Below are 24,174 nucleotides of genomic sequence, written 5' to 3' on the forward strand. Positions count from 1 at the left end.
GAAAAACACTCGTCTAGCTGAAACCACTATCAATAATTTCCCCCACTCTTTATCTGTGCTTAAATCTAAATGTAGATTCCATGAACAAAGCTTATTTCTTAGAACTGCACGGCTGTGGAACTCTGTTCATTTTCTTGCTTTCCAACTGACTATAATAGGGTCATCTTCAAGTCCAACGTGAACAAATTCTTGATGAACCGTCCCCTTAAGTAATCCATTTTACCAAGTTTCCACTATTAACGATGACTACCACATGTTCCCTTTGATTATTGTACACTCATTAACCCTTATCCTTGAGTTGCCCCTGAGCCCTGATAAGTGGTGACTCGTTTGTAAAAAAAAAAAAAAAAAAAAAAAAAAAAAAAATTCTGATACAATTCTCGATTCCTATTCTTTATAAATCTTTAAATATTTAACTATAGAATTTTTTTATTTTTGTAAAAACGTGTTAGATTTGCAGATATTTTCTCAAATGTAAAAATGCACTTGTGGGTGATAATCTATAGATTTTTATTTTACTGCTAGTTTAAAATCAGTATTATTTTATCATTACTAGCAACAGTGAAAGGTTTTCTTTTTAAACAAAATCAAATAAAAAAAGAATTAAAAGAATCGTTTTTGGCATCAGAAAATAGGCACAAATTTGTCAACTTCCCATATTCCCAAAAGTTTTAATTTTTCAGATCAAGACTACTATAAACGATTGCCGATTCATTTTTCTACAAAAATACCCAGTGACAAAGACAATGCCAATAACATGCAACTAATGTCTGGAGTTAGATGAGATATTCTTATATAGTGATGCAACTAATGTCTGGAGTTAGATGAGATATTCTTATATAGTGATGCAACTAATGTCTGGAGTTAGATGAGATATTCTTATATAGTGATGCAACTAATGTCTGGAGTTAGATGAGATATTCTTATATAGTGATGCAACTAATGTCTGGAGTTAGATGAGATATTCTTATATAGTGATGCAACTAATGTCTGGAGTTAGATGAGATATTCTTATATAGTGATGCAACTAATGTCTGGAGTTAGATGAGATATTCTTATATAGTGATGCAACTAATGTCTGGAGTTAGATGAGATATTCTTATATAGTGATGCAACTAATGTCTGGAGTTAGATGAGATATTCTTATATAGTGATGCAACTAATGTCTGGAGTTAGATGAGATATTCTTATATAGTGATGCAACTAATGTCTGGAGTTAGATGAGATATTCTTATATAGTGATGCAACTAATGTCTGGAGTTAGATGAGATATTCTTATATAGTGATGCAACTAATGTCTGGAGTTAGATGAGATATTCTTATATAGTGATGCAACTAATGTCTGGAGTTAGATGAGATGTTCTTATATAGTGATGCAACTAATGTCTGGAGTTAGATGAGATATTCTTATATAGTGATGCAACTAATGTCTGGAGTTAGATGAGATATTCTTATATAGTGATGCAACTAATGTCTGGAGTTAGATGAGATATTCTTATATAGTGATGCAACTAATGTCTGGAGTTAGATGAGATATTCTTATATAGTGATGCAACTAATGTCTGGAGTTAGATGAGATATTCTTATATAGTGATGCAACTAATGTCTGGAGTTAGATGAGATATTCTTATATAGTGATGTGGAAAACTGAAGCTGAGATGGCTTACTTATTCAGGTAAATGAGATAGTCTGGTCCTTCTTCCACAGACAAATAGATTCACTAATCATCTCTCTATTTCCTCCTCAGAAATTAAAAATGCAACTACTTGTTTGTTTGTTTATATTAGTTAACAAATGTATTTATTTTTATAAGAATAGGGCACATAATATTGTAAAATTTTATGTTTGTTTTTTTAAACTGGATACTTGTACCAATTCATTATGAAATATAGACAACAGTTTGAGGTTATTTTCTTTTAGGATCTCATTTCCTGATGTCTTTCTTGTTAAGTTCTCAATTTTGAATTTTTATTGCTGAGTCCTTATTTTTGAATTCGTTGTTGCAGAGTTCTTTTATTACAATGTGGCAAAAACAAAAGTATCTGTGTTATAATCAATACCATCTGTTACGATGATGGAAGAAAGGAAGGGGCATAATTATAATATCATAACGAAATGAGAATTTTCTTTGTCTTCTGCTAAACAAAGGCAAATATCTGTATCGTGACAAAAAAAAATCGCAAAATAAAATTATTTTTTCTCTCCTACTCATTGTTTTTCTTAAAATATTTTCAGACTTTTTTTAAATTCATCAGTCACACATACCAGAAAAGGTATGTTCTAGTGTTGGCATGATCAATTGGATAAATCAGAACATTTGGGAGTATTGGTATCGGAAAAACTTGTGTCTGTTTTCCAATTTTGAAACAATTCTTTTGCCTTTTTTATTTAATTTTGTTTAAAACAAAATCTTCCATTGCTGGTAATAATGATAAAATAATAGATATTTATTGATTTGAAAATAATAGATATTTATTGATTTGAAAATAATAGATATTTATTGATTTTAAAATAATAAATATTTATTGATTTGAAAATAATAGATATTTATTGATTTGAAAATAATAGATATTTATTGATTTGAAAATAATAAATATTTATTGATTTGAAAATAATAGATATTTATTGATTTGAAAATAATAAATATTTATTGATTTGAAAATAATAAATATTTATTGATTTGAAAATAATAAATATTTATTGATTTGAAAATAATAAATGTTTATTGATTTGAAAATAATAAATGTTTATTGATTTGAAAATAATAAATGTTTATTGATTTGAAAATAATAAATGTTTATTGATTTGAAAATAATAAATGTTTATTGATTTGAAAATAATAAATGTTTATTGATTTGAAAATAATAAATGTTTATTGATTTGAAAATAATAAATGTTTATTGATTTGAAAATAATAAATATTTATTGATTTGAAAATAATAAATATTTATTGATTTGAAAATAATAAATATTTATTGATTTGAAAATAATAAATATTTATTGATTTGAAAATAATAAATATTTATTGATTTGAAAATAATAAATATTTATTGATTTGAAAATAATAAATGTTTATTGATTTGAAAATAATAAATGTTTATTGATTTGAAAATAATAAATGTTTATTGATTTGAAAATAATAAATGTTTATTGATTTGAAAATAATAAATGTTTATTGATTTGAAAATAATAAATGTTTATTGATTTGAAAATGATAAATATTTATTGATTTGAAAATAATAGATATTTATTGATTTGAAAATAACAGTAAAACTAAAATCTATAGATCACCCCCCCTCCTCCTCTGCACAGACACACAAGTGTATTTTTACATTTAAGAAAATATCTGCACATTTAACATATATTGTCATCAAGGGAAAAATAACAACTCTATAATTTAATAGTTAGAGATTTATAAAGAATCGGAATCAGTAATTGTATCGGAATCAAGGAATTTCGTACGGGATCTGTAATTGTATTGGAATATGAAAACATATTTGAATCGTCCCATTACTAGTATGTTCCCTTCACATACATATTTTTGCTAGTATGTCTAAGAAATAGTTATAAAAAAAAAAAGACAAAAGCTAACGAAATACCAATCACCTTTTAGTAAAATTAATGAGTTTGGTAAAAAAATGCATTTTTTTTTTTTTTAATTCTCGAATACTTATAAATTTGTTTCAACTGAATTTTATTTCTTTTCTAGGTCCCTATGATATCCGGTAAATCCCTCGAACACACTGGTGGAACATTAAATAAAATCGAATCCATTCCTGGTTGTTCTATCGATCCAGAGATAATAGACTGTAGAAAGGCCTTGAGAGACATTGGCTGCTTTATTGTAAGCCAAAGCAAGGAGTTGGCTCCTGCTGATAAAGTTCTGTATTGTCTCCGCGATCAAACAAGCACAGTCTCTAACTTTGGCCTCATCACTGGTAATATTTTTGTGTTATATTTACATAAATACAAAAGAATAAAAACAGATTTTATTGAATGCATCCAATTCATGGATTTAATGATGCAAATCCTTTTTTTAAACTTAACCGTGACAAACAGACCAACTAATGAACAGAGTTTCTGGTTACAGTCAGCTCACGTACTTCCTAAGCAGGGACAAGGCAAATTAGTTCTTTTACTTTTATTGTTCTTCAGTATTTCTTTTGTGAAGCAATTTATTGAAATAAAATATAAAAGGACGTTATTGAAAAATATACAATAAACATTAAAATTATAAAAAGATAAAAATAACACAATTAGTCTTTATTTGAACTTTAATAAAAAAATTTTAAAATTAAGTTTTTATTTTATTTTAAATTTTATAAATATGTTAATGAAATTATAAAAATACTTTTTTTTTAATTTTAAAAATAAAAAGATTTCTATTAGAATTTATATAATAAATACATTTATGAAAGTAAAAAAGTATTGAAATCAAAATAAATGAAATTATTGAAATTAAAATAGCAAAATTTCAAACATCATAAAAAAACGTATCCATAAAAACGTACACAATATTTACAGAATACTTTTTAAAATCTTTTAAAACTGTTTTTAATAATTCTTAAACAAACGAAAAACAACTAATTTAAAAAAATTGGATTAAAATAAGACCCAAACAACTTTTTTCAATGATTATTAAACAAAGATTGGGAAAACGTAATAAAAAAGGGTACACGCAACGGAAGTATAGACGTGAGATAAAAAAGTGAAAGAACTGATTTGCTGGAAGTTAGGAAGCATGTTAGCTGACTATAACTGAGTTTCTTTTATAGCAACATTTTAATGCAGAAAGGTTTCCATCGTTTGTACGGGTTATCTTTTTTCACGCCTGTTCACTATTTAGTTCAATCCATGGTACCCCCTCCCCTCATAAAGTTGCCAAGGTTTCAAGTCTTCCTTGAAAGTTACAGCCCAAGTTTTGCATCAGAAACCAATACCAGAAAAGTCAGCAACTCCCATGATGCAGACCCTGTTTATTCACCTATTATTGTGTTTGATGTGACCAAATCAGCAGAGAGGTTTCTCAATCCTAAGGTTGGAGTTGCTGACTCGCTCACTATGCAGAAGTCATTGCTATTTCAAACTTAAGCATTACTAACTGATGAAGAGTCTTTTATAGGGATGCTTGCACCAATCTATAATATAAATCTCACCTGTCTATTTAAATGTATGTATTTATGTATGTTTGTAAGTCTCACAAAAACTTTTGACAGAGGCAACAAATTTTCATGAGAATGGTATCATTTTGAAGCTCGACCCTTTGGATGACAAATATAAAAAAATTGGCTAAAAACATTAATTCGTTCACTCTCAATTGGGCATTTTTCTACAGAGAGGGGGTCGCTTTTTTCCTCAATATTTTTGAAAGTCATCACCTCTTTTTGAATCTATTCATGCTGAGCATCCACAGAATACCAACATCAATATATTACATATGAAAGAGTCTGCTGTGGAATTTCCACAAGTCCCTCTTGTTACAATTAAATTTATATCCGAGGGCTCTTTTAAGGATAGACGTTGTTCTCATGATAACTGCTATCTATATTTCGTTACAGCTTGATGTTGCATGGATTGTTTCCAAGTATTTCTTAAGATTTTTCTTTTTGTAGGTCACTTGCTCTTATCTGGTATGTTTATTTCTTTCAGAAATCATATCATTTTCACATTATTCTTGAGGTCCCGATATTTTATCTTTTCCCTTTCACCTCTATTAATCATTTTGGAGGGTGACCTCAATAATGAGTACAGTCCTTTTGGGCTTGTTCCATATTACAATGTCTGGCCTGATAGCCTTGTTTTTTATGAATCTGCCCATCTGTATGTATTTGTCACAGAACACTGTCACTTTTGTTTTAGTTATTTACTAACCAAAATAAAATAATAACTGTTGCTGCTCAACTTCCTGCATAGTAGGTCCATTTGGTCCAAATTAGCATCTCCTTATGTCAAAGTAGCACTGTGTCTTGTTTGGGGTAAAAAAAAAAAAAGGTCAAATCTGCACCGCTATTCAAAGCAGCAAATAAATGTGAAACAAATAATTATTGATAATAAAACATAGGAACACCAATTGGATTCTGTTTCTAGTATCTTTTTTTCACAATTTTGAAAATTTATAGTCTTGCAATTCTTTGATTATTCCAGGTTCTATTATATCCAAGAAAGCAGTCGAAGGAATCAATGGACTCATTTTGGATGTGAAATTTGGGAAAGCAGCTTTTATGGATACAAAGGAAAAAGCGATGAAATTAGCAGAACTTATGGTAAGTAAACAATAAATTTTTATGCTTCTCCAGAATTTTTCTGATATTACAAAATAAGTATACAGAAAAAATCTTTATGATGTACCGACTTCTGATCATATTCCAAAAATCATATCAATTGTTCAAATAGTTTTCTCCACATATAATATTTTGATTGCAGAAATTCCCCTTTGGACCAAAGTACCGTAGGTTTGCAACAACAGATACCGCATACAAATTTATTATATCTAGACTATTAGCCACTATCTTATGTAACTTTAGAAAGACATTTTGGACACATTTAGTCGTTATAATAAAATCCTACATTTCATCCTAGGAGCAACACCATCACAATCGCAACCATCTTTAGGGGAAGTAGTTCCTATTTTTCCCCCTAAATATTAAGTTCTCCTACCACACCCAGTCAAGATTGGGAGGAAAATATACACATTCTACAGATATTCTGCTTGCACCCTTTGTAACTGGATAATAAACTCATAGGCATAACATAATCTTTCTATTTCCTGATTCAAGAATAAAAAAATTCTCCTTTCTCAAAGTCTGACAATTCAGTTATTCGAGACTCTATCTCTTAATACATAAATGAAGGCTACAGAACTTTTCAAATAAGGTGGAACTCTCTACAAGAGCCAATCGTTTAAAAAAAAAAAAATACAAACATAATAACTGCTCATAAACAGAAAATTAAATACTGATAACCTTACACTTACCTATGCATGCATTAACAATATACCTCCTCAAAAAAACAAACCTTGAAGAAAAAAAAACATGTACGGATACCATTGTTTATTTTTCGATTTTGTGGCAGATTTTTGTTTTCTTTTACTTTGTTTTATAACGTTTTTTGTTAATTTTTTTCATAATTTTTACGTTTACTTTTAATGTGGGTGATTTACATAACTTACATATTTTCCTACAATTAGCTAGATTTCAATCATATTACTTGTTCGCATAGGTTTTTGACTATGAGAGAGAGAGTTGGGGAGAATATATACAAAGAGAGAGAGTGAAAATAAAAATTTGGTAATTATGCATAAAGCCAGACCCTAACTTTGAAACATGCCGGCAGGTGGCGCCCGCGTCTGTCAATTGAGGTATGGAATCACAAAATGGATACAATACTTCTGCTATTCTTCAAAACTGCTTACTTATATATTTGGGCAAAATATTAAGATATTTTTTGTTAATATATTTTTTCAAACAGTTACATTTTTTTATGTACTTTATTTAAATATACTTTATTTAAACCTGTGTAATCTATTACAATTGTTTCCAATTTAAAAATAAATGTTTTGGCAATATCATCTACTGGATTCATATTTATATTGTTTGAACGTAATGTTTTGTTAACATGTGTGAAATATTCATGTTTTAAAACTATTGAACTTGTTTTCTAGTTTACTATATTTTACGTTTATTCCTCCCTCCCCATAATAAAAATATATAAAAATATGTAAACATTTTTATCAATTGATTTTTTTATTTTTTAATCGCATGTTTTGTCAAATAACTGTTTATTTAAGTTAATTCATTATATATTTTATCAAACTGTTTAGATATTTTAAAAATATATTTATTTACAGAAACATGAAAAGAAAACAATGTGTCACATTTGTTAGTTTTAGCAGTTTCAAAAAGGTGAATGTGCAACAGAAAATAATTAAAGTTTTAAAATGTGAATATTTCACATATGTTAAAAACATTAAATTCAAACTTTACAAATTAACTGAGTTAAACATATAAATGTATATTTGTGCATGCATAAGATACACGTTAACTCGACTTACATCTACCAAGTTCTAATTTTGATTCCTTAGCAGCGCTTTTTTCCCCCCGCTAAAAAACAAATCAAATTTGTCCCATAAGTGTGAATACCTTATATATCAAGTTTCAAGTCTGTAGACCAAAAATTGGCAGTAGCTTGGTAGAGACAATTTTGCGTGCATACACTCAATATACTAGCAAAAGTACTCGTCGTTGACTGGGTTCAAAAACAGCCTACAGAAAATGGACTCTGATTTTGAAAGTATGATAGGTTATGGAAAGGAAGGATTGTAAAGAGATAGCTTCGAGTTTGGGGGTATCAAAACCAAAGCAAAATATGATGAAAGTAAAAATAAAATAGATAACCCCCATAATTATTATACTATACCTGTTCACACTGAAACACTTATCACAATATTCTGTGGATCTATATTAAAAAACCTTGTTAAACTTTGTGACATATTTCCATTCTATGGAGGTCAGGCATGAACAAACACACCATAATTTTATTCTACCATATTTCTTCAAACTGAAACATAATTATCAAAGTATATTTACGCAGATAGATATGAAAAGTCTTTATTAAAATTTGTGCCTATCTCCATTCTATGGAGGCTAGGCATGAACGCAGACCCCCACAATTTTATTATACCATCCCTATTTAAGTTAAAACATACTTATCAAAGTATTATTATGTACATCTATATCAAAAACACTTGTAAACGATTTCTTAAGTTTTTTATTTCCATACTTTGTGGACCAGGCACGTACGCAGACCCCACAATTTTAATGAATAATCATTATGCCGGATCAAACATACCCATTCCTGTGTCTCGATACATCTATCATTATATGTGATCAGTTTTCTATAATAGTCAACCATATAGGAGCCTATTCGTGACCAGACACACACACAGATGTTCAGCTTTGTATTATAGATATATATATATAATGTTTATTTTTTTAACAGGTAAAAACTGGCCAGGGTTTAAACATTAAAACAAAAGCAGTACTGACCAAAATGGACAATCCTCTTGGACTGATGGCATCCAATGGAATTTTAGAAATTATAGAATCTGTTCAGTGTTTGAAAGGCCAAGGACCAAAAGACATCATGGAACTCGTAACTCATTTTGGTAATAAAACTTTTATATCTTTTACACATCATTCCACATTGTAGCGGAAAAAAAAAACAAACAAAAAAAAAAACAAGCATGATTGGCATGTGCATTTTGCAACTGAAACATTGCAAAAAGACTTGAAGCATTCATGGTGTGCATACAGTTTCACACAATATAAACCTTAGCATATTGACAGTTGGTTTCTTTGTATATCCATGAACCGTGTTTCTTCAAAATGATTGACAGTACTTTGGTTAGTAATGAGGTGATCTGTATTTCGGTCTTACAATCAAATGAGCAACTGATCCTCCTTGCATTCGAATGGTATCACCAAAATAACAAGTTTTCAATTTTTTAACCTTTCAAATATGTTTTCTCCACATCTGACTTTTCATCCATCTCCATTGCATTACACTTCTTACACACAAATTGGTAATCATCTCTCAACCTGTAATTTCACTGCACTTTTGTGTATCCAATGCTACTGTTGCATTGTTGGATGTATGTACAATTTTCTAGCTTGCACTTTTCAAAAGCTTGCTGTTATAATATATACACCTGATTGTGTCTTCTCTCTTCCTGTTGTTTATTTTTCTCTTACATAGACACCAAGCGAAATGTAAATATTAAGATATTACATTCTTCTTTTCTATTTTGCAATTCATAAATTCTGACCTTGGAATGTAAACATTGCTTTGTTTTCGTGATAATTACAATTCTGGTAATTTTTATGGGACACAAGAATGTTGATCAAAATGCATTTGAAATATGTGTGTGTGCACACTTTTGCTTACAAATGTGTGTCATCACGTCTATATTCAACTCTACAAATAATACAAAATACCTTTGTTACATTGTGTGTGTGGGGGGGGGGGGGCGTCTATATTACTGTGTGTATATGGCACCAGAAGGAATATGTTGTATTGTCAGATCGCCATAGGCATGGATTATGTGTCTACATTAAAGATGGCTTTCCATGTGGTAGGGACATCTCCAGAGAATATCCTAAATTACCCTATATGTGTTTTTGGGTTCCATTTGCTCACACAACTGCGTTCATATTTGCTCTCTATTACCCCCACAACAACGGAGTTACTATCTTTAAAAACATATCTGAGAAAATTGACCATTCCTTTCTAGGGCAATTGCTCTTGACATATTAAAGGCCTTTAATAAGGTATGGCATAAAGGTGTACTTCATAAGATCTCCAACTATGGTATAGCTGTCATCTCAATTATTAAATCATTTCTCTCTGATAGTTTCATAAGAGTAGTGATTAATGGGCAGAAATCAGAAGCTCACAGTATTAATGCAGGAATCCCTTAGGGGTCCATCCTGGGCCCAACTCTCTTCCTAATCTACATCAATGATTTTCCAAATCACATCCTTAGATCATTCATAGACATTTATGCTGACAACACTACTATCTATGGCAGATCATCTAATGTTGTAAACGACCAAGTTCTCTCCGATTCTTTTTCCTTTGATCTTGAACATGTGATGCAATGGGGGAAGAGGTGGCTTGTTAATTTTAATGCATTTAAGACCAAGCTTCTATCTTTACATCATCAATGCTCTGATTCCCATCTGGCATCAATTGAAATGAATGGCTCTCGTCTTGGGGAGACTCCATGTTTTGACAAACTTCTGGGTTTGACTTTTACTCCTGATCTGAAATGGAACATGTACATCAAATCCGTTTCCAAGATCGCTTAAAAAATAGTTCGCTCCAGTAGATATTTCACTGCTGATGCAATTCTCTACCTATATAAGAGTCAGGTACTCCAAGGATGGAGTACTGTTGCCACATCTGAGCAGGGGCTACTAGAAAGATCTTATCCTGCCTTGACAGCGTTCAAAATAGACTTTGTAGCCTAGTGGGAGATGTCCTTTTCTCTTTCCTGCAACCTTTTTCTTACAGAAGAGACATTGCGAGCCTATCTTTGCTTTATCGTTATTTTCATGGCAAGTGCTTGTCTGAGCTTCAATCAATGGTCCCCCATTTGCCAAACTTTCATGAGAAACACTCGTCTATCTGAAACCACTATCAATAGTTTCCCTTACTCTTTATCCTAAACCTAAATGTAGATTCCATGAACAAAGCATCTTTCTTGCACACCCGTGGAACCTTTCCGTTTCCCTTCTTTCCAGCTGATTACAATATGGTCGTCTTCAAGTCCAACGTAAACAAGTTCTTGATGAACCATTCCCCTTAAGTAATCCAATTTACCAAATTTCTACTAACGATTACTACGATATTGTCCCATTGACTACTGTACACTCGAATATTTAAAAACTACTGGATGGAAAGTATTATGCAGACATTTATAGAATGAAAAATATTTGAATAACTCAAAAACGTTAAGTATACAAACTTTTTATTAAAATTATTGAATTCAACATTAAATAACCCCAAAATGTTTCTGTCATAAAACAAATAAGAAATAAAACAATTGTTTAAAACATTAACAATTTATTCACTTGATTAAAAAAAATTTCTCTTTTTTTTTTTCCTTTTGAATATGCAGGTGGTCAGTTACTGTTGATGATGAAGAAGGTCAACACTCTGGAAGAAGGTCTGCAGAAGATTGAAACTGCTGTTAATGATGGTTCAGCCCTTGAGCGATTCCAGCAAATGCTAGTTGCCCAAAAAACTGATCCCGCCATCGCAGAAAAATTGTGCAAAGGAAATGATCCCTGGCATGTATTCAGAGAAGCTAATCGGGTTGCTAAACATGTTGCAACGTTTTCATCTCCTCAAGAAGGTGAGTTAAAAATCGATTCCAGTTTACATGTTATTGGCAAAATTCATATACAAAGTGAAAAATAAAAACTAAAAAGATTATCTCTTATTGAATTGCAAAGCGTTATATACACTCCAATTGGGGTTATATAGTATTTATATACACTCCAATTGAGGTTATATAGTATTTATATACACTCCAATTGAGGTTATATAGTATTTATATACACTCCAATTGAGGTTATATAGTATTTATATACACTCCAATTGAGGTTATATAGTATTTATATACACTCCAATTGGGTTTATATAGTATTTATATACACTCCAATTGAGGTTATATAGTATTTATATACACTCCAATTGGGTTTATATAGTAGTTATATACACTCCAATTGGGTTTATATAGTAGTTATATACACTCCAATTGAGGTTATATAGTATTTATATACACTCCAATTGAGGTTATATAGTATTTATATACACTCCAATTGAGGTTATATAGTATTTATATACACTCCAATTGGGTTTATATAGTATTTATATACACTCCAATTGGGTTTATATAGTAGTTATATACACTCCAATTGGGGTTATATAGTATTTATATACACTCCAATTGAGGTTATATAGTAGTTATATACACTCCAATTGGGTTTATATAGTAGTTATATACACTCCAATTGGGTTTATATAGTAGTTATATACACTCCAATTGGGTTTATATAGTAGTTATATACACTCCAATTGGGTTTATATAGTAGTTATATACACTCCAATTGAGGTTATATAGTATTTATATACACTCCAATTGAGGTTATATAGTATTTATATACACTCCAATTGGGGTTATATAGTATTTATATACACTCCAATTGAGGTTATATAGTATTTATATACACTCCAATTGAGGTTATATAGTATTTATATACACTCCAATTGAGGTTATATAGTATTTATATACACTCCAATTGAGGTTATATAGTATTTATATACACTCCAATTGAGGTTATATAGTATTTATATACACTCCAATTGAGGTTATATAGTAGTTATATACACTCCAATTGGGTTTATATAGTAGTTATATACACTCCAATTGAGGTTATATAGTAGTTATATACACTCCAATTGGGTTTATATAGTAGTTATATACACTCCAATTGGGGTTATATAGTATTTATATACACTCCAATTGAGGTTATATAGTAGTTATATACACTCCAATTGGGGTTATATAGTAGTTATATACACTCCAATTGAGGTTATATAGTAGTTATATACACTCCAATTGGGTTTATATAGTAGTTATATACACTCCAATAGGGTTTATATAGTAGTTATATACACTCCAATTGGGGTTATATAGTAGTTATATACACTCCAATTGGGGTTATATAGTTGTTATATACACTCCAATTGGGGTTATATAGTAGTTATATACACTCCAATTGGGGTTATATAGTTGTTATATACACTCCAATTGGGGTTATATAGTAGTTATATACACTCCAATTGGGGTTATATAGTAGTTATATACACTCCAATTGGGGTTATATAGTAGTTATATACACTCCAATTGGGGTTATATAGTAGTTATATACACTCCAATTGGGGTTATATAGTAGTTATATACACTCCAATTGAGGTTATATAGTAGTTATATACACTCCAATTGAGGTTATATAGTAGTTATATACACTCCAATTGAGGTTATATAGTAGTTATATACACTCCAATTGAGGTTATATAGTAGTTATATACACTCCAATTGGGGTTATATAGTATTTATATACACTCCAATTGAGGTTATATAGTAGTTATATACACTCCAATTGGGTTTATATAGTAGTTATATACACTCCAATTGGGGTTATATAGTAGTTATATACACTCCAATTGAGGTTATATAGTAGTTATATACACTCCAATTGGGGTTATATAGTATTTATATACACTCCAATTGGGTTTATATAGTAGTTATATACACTCCAATTGGGTTTATATAGTAGTTATATACACTCCAATTGAGGTTATATAGTAGTTATATACACTCCAATTGGGTTTATATAGTAGTTATATACACTCCAATTGGGGTTATATAGTATTTATATACACTCCAATTGAGGTTATATAGTAGTTATATACACTCCAATTGGGGTTATATAGTATTTATATACACTCCAATTGAGGTTATATAGTAGTTATATACACTCCAATTGGGTTTATATAGTAGTTATATACACTCCAATTGGGTTTATATAGTAGTTATATACACTCCAATTGGGGTTATATAGTAGTTATATACACTCCAATTGGGGTTATATAGTAGTTATATACACTCCAATTGGGGTTATATAGTTGTTATATACACTCCAATTGGGGTTATATAGTAGTTATATACACTCCAATTGGGGTTATATAGTAGTTATATACACTCCAATTGGGGTTATATAGTAGTTATATACACTCCAATTGGGGTTATATAGTAGTTATATACACTCCAATTGGGGTTATATAGTAGTTATATACACTCCAATTGGGGTTATATAGTAGTTATATACACTCCAATTGGGGTTATATAGTAGTTATTTTGCATAGAAAAATGTTACAATTGATGTAGTTTATGACAATTTATAATGTCCTAATATTTGGTAGGTTATCGATTAGCATCCATCTTTGTATTGCGTTGGCCTTAAAATAACCGTTTTACTCTCTAAGATGACTGGACAGGATGTAATCTGTTAACGAGTTCAAGCTTCAAATGTGATGTGCCTGGGAATGTGTTGTAGGTGATGGCAGGAGACTCATCGTTAAAAATGAAGATGTGTGAAATGTAATCTTAAATAATAGACACTATTACGTTTCTCTTTCTCTGCCTGAAGCATGTATCTAAAAAAATTAAAATAATATAACTTGGGTACAAATGCTTTCGTACTAATTATGTTTAACAATGATTTTTAGTTAAATATGAAAACAACAAAAGGAAGTCTCATTTTAACATTTAATAAACAGCTTCATTTGTCATCCTCGTTAGTAGCATTTCAAGAGAGAAACTGGTTAGTAGATGGAAGTGTTCTTGCGTAAAGATAGATTTAATATCATGCCAGCTTGTTGAAGAGAGAACAGTTCTGTTTACACATGCTTATAGCTAGTAGTTGTCAGGACGAAGGAGGCCGATTAAAGGAGAAAGAAAGGGAAAAGATATTCACTGTTTATGTGTTGTCGTGAGTGTGTTTGTGTGTCGGTGTATCGACGAGAGCAGTTCTCTAACATGATAAAGAATGTTCGTTTATGTACCGCATGTGGAAGCTAATGGGGGCAGGAAGGTCGCCATGTTAACTTGTTGTACTCCTGTTCACGCTGGGACTTTGGCCCCGGGCTAATGTCTGCTGCCAGCTGAAACCAGGAAGTAAAAGGATAGGAGTTTCAGATTTCACTTTTTATGTACTAAGTCACGTGACTGAGAGCTGGCTTGTGATTGGACAAGCCAGGGAGAAAATGGATTTCAAATCTTGAGCTGCTAGAATTAGCTCCTTCCTGTGATTGTAGCAAGTTTCAGCTGCTACACAACCACAAAGAGCTCTAATGAATTGCCACCTGCAGAGATATGTCCTGCCCAAAATGTGATTGTCTCATTAAATCTTCACATGACACAAAAAAAATGGAGATACAACATTGTTTTGTCACACATTAAAAACAACAAATTGTCAAAAATCATGTGATGATTGTTCACAGCAATTATTCAACATTAAAGAAATTTTTAGATTTTTTTACTAGCCCCATTTTGCTGCTCAACTCTCCACCTACATTGCCCCACTCGCTAAATTTGGCCCTCATCACAATATTATTGTAAAATAAAACGGCAATCTACAGAGAGAGCCTATTTTTATGTATAAAATATATTTTTCCAAACTTTAGAACAATACTCAGTGATTTTAGAGTTAAATTTTTTGTAAATAAATAAATGAAAGTTTTGAATATTATTACCACCACCACCACCACTTCCTCTGCCAGCATGTCAAAATAAATATTGTTAAATATTGTTTTTAATTGAACAAAATCAAGTAACAAGCAAATATCAATCTCTCCATCGCAAACATGGCAAAATGTTATGGACTCCACAACATAAATAGCGCAACTAGTGCTGGATGTCTTTGAGTGCAATAGCGATCAAACAAAGTTTACGGTGACATAGATCAAACCCATTGACTTCTCTTGACAACACGTACACCTGCATTGCTAGAAAGTGGGTTGGTGCATTTTGGATGCAAGTCGGTTAACAGGGATTACAGCCCCCCCCCCACACACACCTTAATATAAAAAGGAGAGAGAGCATGTACTTCAGTTCGAGTTTAGAGTTGTCTGAGTTTTTGAGTCCAACAGACACTCGTCAGAAGATGAAGCTTCTTGTAGAAGCAGTAAGAGAGAGCTATGTATGGAAGATTAATCAATAAAGAAATTTCCACTATCCTTCTAAGGATAGGCAGAGAACAGGGGCGTGACATTCGACGGTGGACGGTGTAACAAATAAAGTTCAATTGTCCAGAGAATGAGACTTGTGTTATTGTTATGAGCTTATGTTCTAAGGCAACAGACACCGTTAAGAGATGTGGAGAAGATAAAAAAAGTATGCTCTGCTTTTATTTTATAACCCCTTCCCCAAAAAGGGCTGATGTGCTGTAAATATGAACATTGACATAAAATAAGCAAACACCATCCTTTCCTCCCTCCTCCCATGCATACGTAACAAAAAGATACCATTCTACTATTATTATTATTATTATTACTAATGATAATGATGATCACAGTACCTTGGCCTTTTGGCTAGAAACAAAGTGTAGTACCTGTTTTGATACTACACTTCACTTTTTCTGATACTACACTTCACCTTTTCTGTCCTTGATTAGTGGAGGAGAAATCCTTCTAGACTGAGATAATTTTTATTTTTGTTCCTATCTAGAGTGCCCCTTTTTGGGGAGCTGGATTTTCCCCACATTAAAAATTGACTTTGTGTCCAACCCTGTCCTCGTGGAGAGACAAGTAAATAGAAATAATCACAGCACAAAAAAAATAAATAAATTCGAAAAATATTTGTGAAAGTTACAACACTGTAAACAGATGTCTACTTGTTTGTTTGTTTATAAAGATCAATAAGAACAAAAAATGCTCTAAAAACTCTTTCAACTCATAAAAAAAGATTTTTAAAAAAGAAGATAAAATAAAAATACAGTGGAAACTTGGGATATGGTAGCCCTAGGATATGTTTTTTCAGGTTACGATGTGGAATACAATGTTTTTTCCGGACAAAAAAACGAAAAGATTTTTTTTTATATAAAAATGAAATTTTATTTACAAAAATGAAATAATTTAATTTAAAAAAAAAAAAAAAGTCAATTTGGTATACTTTTTTCGTAATTTTTTTTACGTATGTCCAATTCATCACGTTCATATTGGAAATGTCAACTTTTATAGGTATGCTTACAACAAATAAACACCCCAACCTCCCCATGTTAAGAATGGCTTTCGGAATACACACCTTTCAACCTTATTAGCATATCTTAAAACCTATGAAAGTTTACATGTTGAATTTGACTCATAAGTTGGACATAATGTAAAAATGTACTGAATTTAAAATGAGACGAAATTTAACATTTTTCCAACAAACAGCATTCTTCTTAAATTTTACCATTCATTATTTTAAAAGTTTAATTTATTAATTAGCATTGAAATAGTTTTCAGAAAACTGATAACTATTCTTCAATAGATTTTTAAAGTTGATTTATTCAGACTTGAAATTCAAACAAATTTTTTTAACATTTTTCACTAAATTTTTTGGATCAAGTAAAGATTAGATATCCCGTCGCAGAAGACAAAGATTGTTGAACATTTCAAGTGACACCGTTTGTTCGACCTTGGCATTGCCATTGGCTGTTTGTAAACACGTCAAATAGCAGACATGGTCGAATGTTCGCGAGCAAGATTTTTGAAAAATATATTTACAAAACTCTAAAAGATTTAAAAGAAAAAATAGTACTTGTACAATTTAGTCAAGACATTAAAAAATGAAAATATCGAAAAAAAGATTATATTTCACGTATCCGTTATGAAACGAAGTTCTCCGGAAAAAAATTTCACTTAATTTCATCAAGTAGTTTTTTTTTTTTTTACAGCGAAAAACAATTTAGGATACCAAGCAAAAGGTTCGATTTTTAGGAAGAAAAGCTAGAATTAAAGATGGAGAGGGAGTATCGGTGCTTTACATGGCGTTATCTCGCTGTTGTGTTTATAAAATTCAAACAAAATTAAAAAAAAAAACAAAATAAAAAACAAGATGTCTGCCTTCAACGCACTCTCATAAGAGAACGTGTTTTTCTGCTGTAAAAAAAAAAAACTACTCGATCAAATTAAATGAATTTTTTTTTTTTGAGATCTTCAGTCCAAAACAGATACGTACAATATAACCTTTTTTCGATATTTTTATTTTTTAATGTCTTCACTAAACTGTACAAATGGTGAAAAAAAATATATTTACAAAACATTTTTCTTTAATATCAAATATTTACAAAACTTGTAAGGATTAAATAAAAAACAAAAAACTTTGGAATAAACACCCCCAACCTCAAAAGCCGTTTTTAACATGGTGTGGTTGGGGGTGTTTATACTACACTGGGGCAGGTCGTAAAATAATACCATATAAATAAATGCTTTCTTGCTTTCCTGCCTGCTGGAAAACTGCTTCTGTAGTACCAGTTTTCAAGAATTCTGGTGAAAGAACTGACCAAGTAAATTATCGCTCCATTAGCCTCCTCCCACTTTTCGACAAAATATTTGAGACCATAATTAACCAAGCTCTAGTCCATCATTTTACAGATGCTAAACTTCTGACTGACCAACAATATGGATTTAGGCAAGCCCGTTTCACAGCAGACATCCTAACTGTAATCTCAGAACGTATATACCATTCACTGGAATAAGTGGGGGAGGGTAGAGCGGTAGCCCTAGATATATCTAAGGCTTTTGACTGTGTATGGCATGTAGGTCTTCTAAAGAACATTAGATCATACAGTATCCTTCTTGGATAAGAGAAAAATCCAGGTTGTCCTTGATGGTCGTACATCTAAACAATATGATATAAATGCAGGAGTGCCTCAGGGGTCTATCCTTGGACCTCTGTTATTCCTAATATTCATAAATGACCTCCCTGACAAAATTGTCTGTGATATGGGTATATATGCTGATGACACCATGGTCTATAACAGACATCACAGGAAAACAAATGAACACATATCTAAGAAATGGCAGAAACACTAGAGGATGACCACCAATCTGTAGTGGAATGGAGACAAAAATGGATGGTCACATTCAATTCTGCCAAGAATAAATTTGTTTCCTTCAATAATTACAAGAAAACTTCTCTACCACCAATAGCAATGGGCAATGACTCTTTATCTGAATGTACATTTTAAACACCTCGGCCTAATGTTCACAGGAAATATGGGTTGGAACAATTACATTGAGAGGATTGCCAGGACTGCTGCGAAGAAGGTAGGTTCTCTTTACCGTGCTAGAAAGCTACTAATGCCCGAAAGTATCCTGTACCTCTATAAGGCCGCCATTCGCCCATGTATGGAGTATTGTTGTCATATTTGGGCTGGTGCATCTGCGACTAGTTTCTTGCTCCTAGACCAGGTTCAAAAGAGAGTCACCAATCTGATAGGTCCTGAACTGTCATCTAAACTTCAGCCTCTGTCCCATCGACGAAATGTTGCATCCCTCAGCCTCTTCTACAAATACTTTAATGGTGAATGCTCTGACGAACTGCAAGCACTAGTACCCCTTCGACGTAAATACCCCTGACAAGCAACTAAATTCCACCCCTTCACAGTAGAGATCCCCAAATGTAAGAGAGCTTTCTACTCCAGTAGTTTCTTCCCCAGAACCGTTAGACTTTGGAATTCCCTTCTGGGTCCCTGCTTCTCTAATTGTACCGACATGCAGAAGTTCAAGTGTAATGTGAACTGACATCTTGCTGCCCAACTCCCTACACAGTACTCCTGATGCTTACGTCCCTGATAGTAGCCCCCTACATGGCAATGTGCCTTGTTTGGGGTGAAAATGTAATTTTAAAAAAATAATAAAATAAACCAACGTTATGAGAATTTCGGATGATGTCAATTAAAAAATACATAATTTAAAAAAAATTAAATAAAATTAATGGCAGAAACAAATATAAAATAACAAACGTGTTCGAATTTTTGCGACCAAGATTAAATTTTATGTACAGTACTTTTTTTTTTATCTTTGTGCGTTTTTAATGCAATTCAATATTTATTTAAAGTGCGACAGGTGCTCAGTGAAAGAGAAATCCTAGATTGAGGCAATTTTTATGCATAATAAAATCACAAGTATAAACAATCGAAATTTTTAAAAATATATTTTATTCACATAAAAGATGAAGTCTAGTATCACAAGATACAAATATTTTTATGATTTTCATTTTTATTTTAAAAAAAAATACTCAAAAAACTTGCTATTTGCTTATTTCTCCATAAAGACAAATTAACTAAAGTTTAGCGTCTGAAATTTTCAGTTTCTAATGTTTTGTAATAAATATAGTTCATTCTTTTTAATTTTTTTAATTTTTATTATTATTATTATTATTATTATTATTAGTTTTATTAAAGTTCTGTAAATATATTTTTAAAAAAAAAAAGCGCACTCAGAAAGTCACCCATTTATTTTAATAAATTTTATTAAATTTACGTTCGTTTCGTTACTTACACAAATGTTTTGTGTAAATAGAAAAAAGTGTTTTTAATCCTTAAAAGTTTTGTAAATATTTAATATTAAAGAAAATGTTTTGTAAATATATATTTTTTTCTTTTAAATCTTTAAGTTTTGTAAATATATTTTTTAAAAATCTTGCTCGCAAACATTCAACCATGTTTTCTATTTGACGTGTTTACAAACAACCAACGGCAATGCCAAGATCGAACAACCGGTGCCACTTGAAATGTTTGATAATCGTTGTCTTCTGCTACAGGGTATCTAATCTTAACTTGATCCAATCAAAATTTATGATGTTTGTTACTGTTTGTTTTTTTTGCCCCCCCCCCGGGCATTTTTGCCCATACCTAAGAATTAAATAAATAAAAAATGGTTTTACATCAAAATTCTAAGGAAGATTACTCCATAAAACTTATCTCCCTTATATTCGAAAAGATTTTGTTTATAAATCCAAAAAGGGGGTTGGCAGGGTTCATTTTTCTTCTTTCTTTTAGAAGAGGAGAGACAACTCTGTCTTATTTATTTTGGATTCTCTGATAAAATCGAATATGATGTTGATTTCGAAATAAATACATGTGCTTTATGTGGAAAACATCTATCTAAAATAATATTTTCTTAAGTAATTTGGGGGGAGGGGGTCTGATTTTTTTCTGATGAATTATTATCCTAAAGGAATTAAGACACTTAAAAATCTTTATTGTCTGGACAATTGTAGAAATGATTTAAAATGAATCGCTTTGCAAGAAAATAAAAATATTTTCATTGGAATCTTTTTTTTTTTTTTCATTATCTATTTTTCTGGTATTTATATAGTATGTCTATTATACTAACATTATTGGTTACATATGTGCATATGTTTCAGTGGAATCTCAATTTAAAGAGACCCACCTCATCAGATTGAAAAAAAAATGTGTCACTTCTTTTATTTGGTCTGATGAGGTTAGTCTCTCTTAATTGGTATTCCACTGAAACATGTATGCACATATGTAACCAATAATGTTTGCCTAATAAACAAACAATATACCTGCTCTGTCCTGCATTGAGCACTCTTTAATAATCACATGGGTTTCAGTGGGCCTATATCTAGGAAACCGAACTATACAACTATTATATATGCTATTTATATGGAATTTATATGGTGTTCATATATACATAAAACTTTCTACAATCCACTTTGATATTTGATTTTTGTTCTAGGCTTTGTCAAGTCTATTGATGCCATGGAATGTGCTAAAATTATTGGTGAACTCGGTGCTTTTCAAATCAACATTCCCCAGGATTATGGAATTGGTATGGAATTTTGTGTCTCTGTTGGAGATTTTGTCACTAAAGGTAAAATATGATTTTTTTTTTTTTCGTAAAACAATTATGTCTTCTATAGATGTTATCAGAATATTGGTTCCAATATTCTGATAATTAATAAAATTAATTAACTAAAAAGAATGAAGGCTTAAGTTTAAGTAGTTTTAAGAACAAATTACAAATCAGGAAATCCTGCTTAATTGATGTCTAATGACGATGGATTAAATTTAATGCACATCTGAAATATTTGAACATCTACATTGGAGTTTGTGCGCATATTATACTCCTAAAAACCTTTTAAAACAAAGATGAAATTTGAGGAATATTTTTTAATTGACTAGCAGGGAAACCTGATGTTGCCCGGGATTGAATGAGGATCAGTGAATGTTCCACACTTATTGTCATCAAAATCAGTGAAATTTCTCATTTTTCAATCAAACCGATTGATTACCTTCTCTAGTCTGGGACCCATTGTGGTGCATCAGGAGGAAGCTTTACATACCTTGCCATAGTGACTTGGTCCATAATACATTGTAGAGAATCTACAGTTTATTGTATAAAATTATTTTTTATAATGGCTGGAATTAAAGTTAAAAATAAAAAAATCAAGTATCATGGTTCAGTTATGAAAAAACAAAAACATTCATTTCAAATGCCTTATCAAAGAACCTACTATTGAGTTTATACACTAAATCTTTCTGCATGTGTGGTGATAAAACTTCTCAAATTCACTTGTGATGTTAGGCTGTGTTAACTTTGTTTAAAATTAGACTGTTCCTTCTTTAATCAGATTTTTCAATTTACAATTTTCAATACTTATCAGAGGCATTCCAATACAAAATCTATCTAAGAACACTCCCAGACACATAAAGTATATTTATGTGAAATTTCATAGAAATCGGCCCAGCTGTTTCAGAGTCCATAAGGAAAAAACTCACACACACATAGTGCCTTTTATATATAAATAGAGAAGATCAATTTCATTAAAATTAGAGGTACTTGAATTTTCATGATGGCTTTTCAACTCTTCTTCGTTCCCTTTACATGAAACTAAATTAAACTAAATATACCTGACATTACTCACCCTTACACCTAGCAGCTGTGTTTCAGAATTAATCATTAGTTAATTACTTTTGGAGTTTACCCTACACAAACATACTATATATTTATATAAGGTTAGATATGTGTATATCTTTATATGTTTCTATGTAGAGGATCTACTTCTAAATTGATCATTATTGTATAAAATCTAGTTGTAGGGGGGGGGGGAATAATGTGGGATATATTTAGTTTAATTTAGTTTGGCAGACAAAACCTAAAGTGATACAATTAAATCCGGAGTTAATTAAATTTAAAACGAAACAGTTGTTGAATAACATCACCAAAAATGACCCAGAACATTCTTATGAATTGCTTGTATATTGTTTTTTTTATTTGTTTATTTGTTTTTAATCTAATTAATTGCTTGTATATTTTTTATTATTTTTTATTTTTTTTTAATCTAATTTTAGATCAGTGTTGGCTTAAAATCCATCACAACGATGCAGATCCTAAATTGATCCGGTATGAGACGAGGATCTTGGATTGCTTGGAACTCTCTCCTGAATCAGTTCCCGTGGAAGAAATCAAACGTGTGGAATGTGAAATTAACTGAGATTATTCTGAACTGATATATATGAAAAACTTCCAAAGAAAAATATCCACCATTTTATATTGCGTTAATTTTTTATACAATAACTGTTGCTTGTACAGTAGCATTGCTTCCAACCAAAACCTTTATCAGATAACGACTTTTGGCCCCGGCATGGTTTCATGACCAAGGCCTCATTATCAACAGTCAAAAGTGCCTCAGCCATACTTCACAATATTATCAAACATTAAGTAAATATTTCTTTAATAAAACCAGAAATACAAAAAATCAAAATTGTTTAATTTGGTACTTGTGCACTTATTGAACCGTGCTGAAATAATAACATTATTATTTAGAAAGCCATTCTTAACATGGGGAGAGGAGGGTGTCTTGTAACTATTCTGTACTTTCAGATCACAAATTAATAAAAAAAAAAAAAAGATATCGTAAAACTTTAATTTAACTTGAAAATACTATTTAAAAATAGCACGGTTCAATAAGTGCACAAGCACCAATTTTTTATTCCAACAAAATATATATAAAGCTCCAACTATTTTATT

General features: G+C 30.9%; 1 protein-coding gene across 1 annotated transcript in view; it reads left to right on the plus strand.

Annotated features, from left to right (window-relative positions):
* The window catches only part of LOC145241284 (thymidine phosphorylase-like), a 39,717-nt gene extending 15,809 nt beyond the window's left edge, over positions 1-23,908 (plus strand). Inside the window, exons 3-8 of the mRNA XM_080104027.1 lie at positions 3,710-3,938; positions 6,145-6,263; positions 8,998-9,163; positions 11,678-11,914; positions 21,880-22,014; positions 23,496-23,908. Coding sequence (XP_079960153.1) covers positions 3,710-3,938; positions 6,145-6,263; positions 8,998-9,163; positions 11,678-11,914; positions 21,880-22,014; positions 23,496-23,638 — 1,029 coding nt within the window. The 3' untranslated portion in view covers positions 23,639-23,908. The remainder of the gene's footprint in view (positions 1-3,709; positions 3,939-6,144; positions 6,264-8,997; positions 9,164-11,677; positions 11,915-21,879; positions 22,015-23,495) is intronic.
* Positions 23,909-24,174: the final 266 nt, after the last annotated feature.

Source organism: Euprymna scolopes, chromosome 20 (genome assembly GCF_053919585.1).
Source record: "Euprymna scolopes isolate OS-2025 chromosome 20, ASM5391958v1, whole genome shotgun sequence".
NCBI lineage: Eukaryota > Metazoa > Mollusca > Cephalopoda > Sepiida > Sepiolidae > Euprymna > Euprymna scolopes.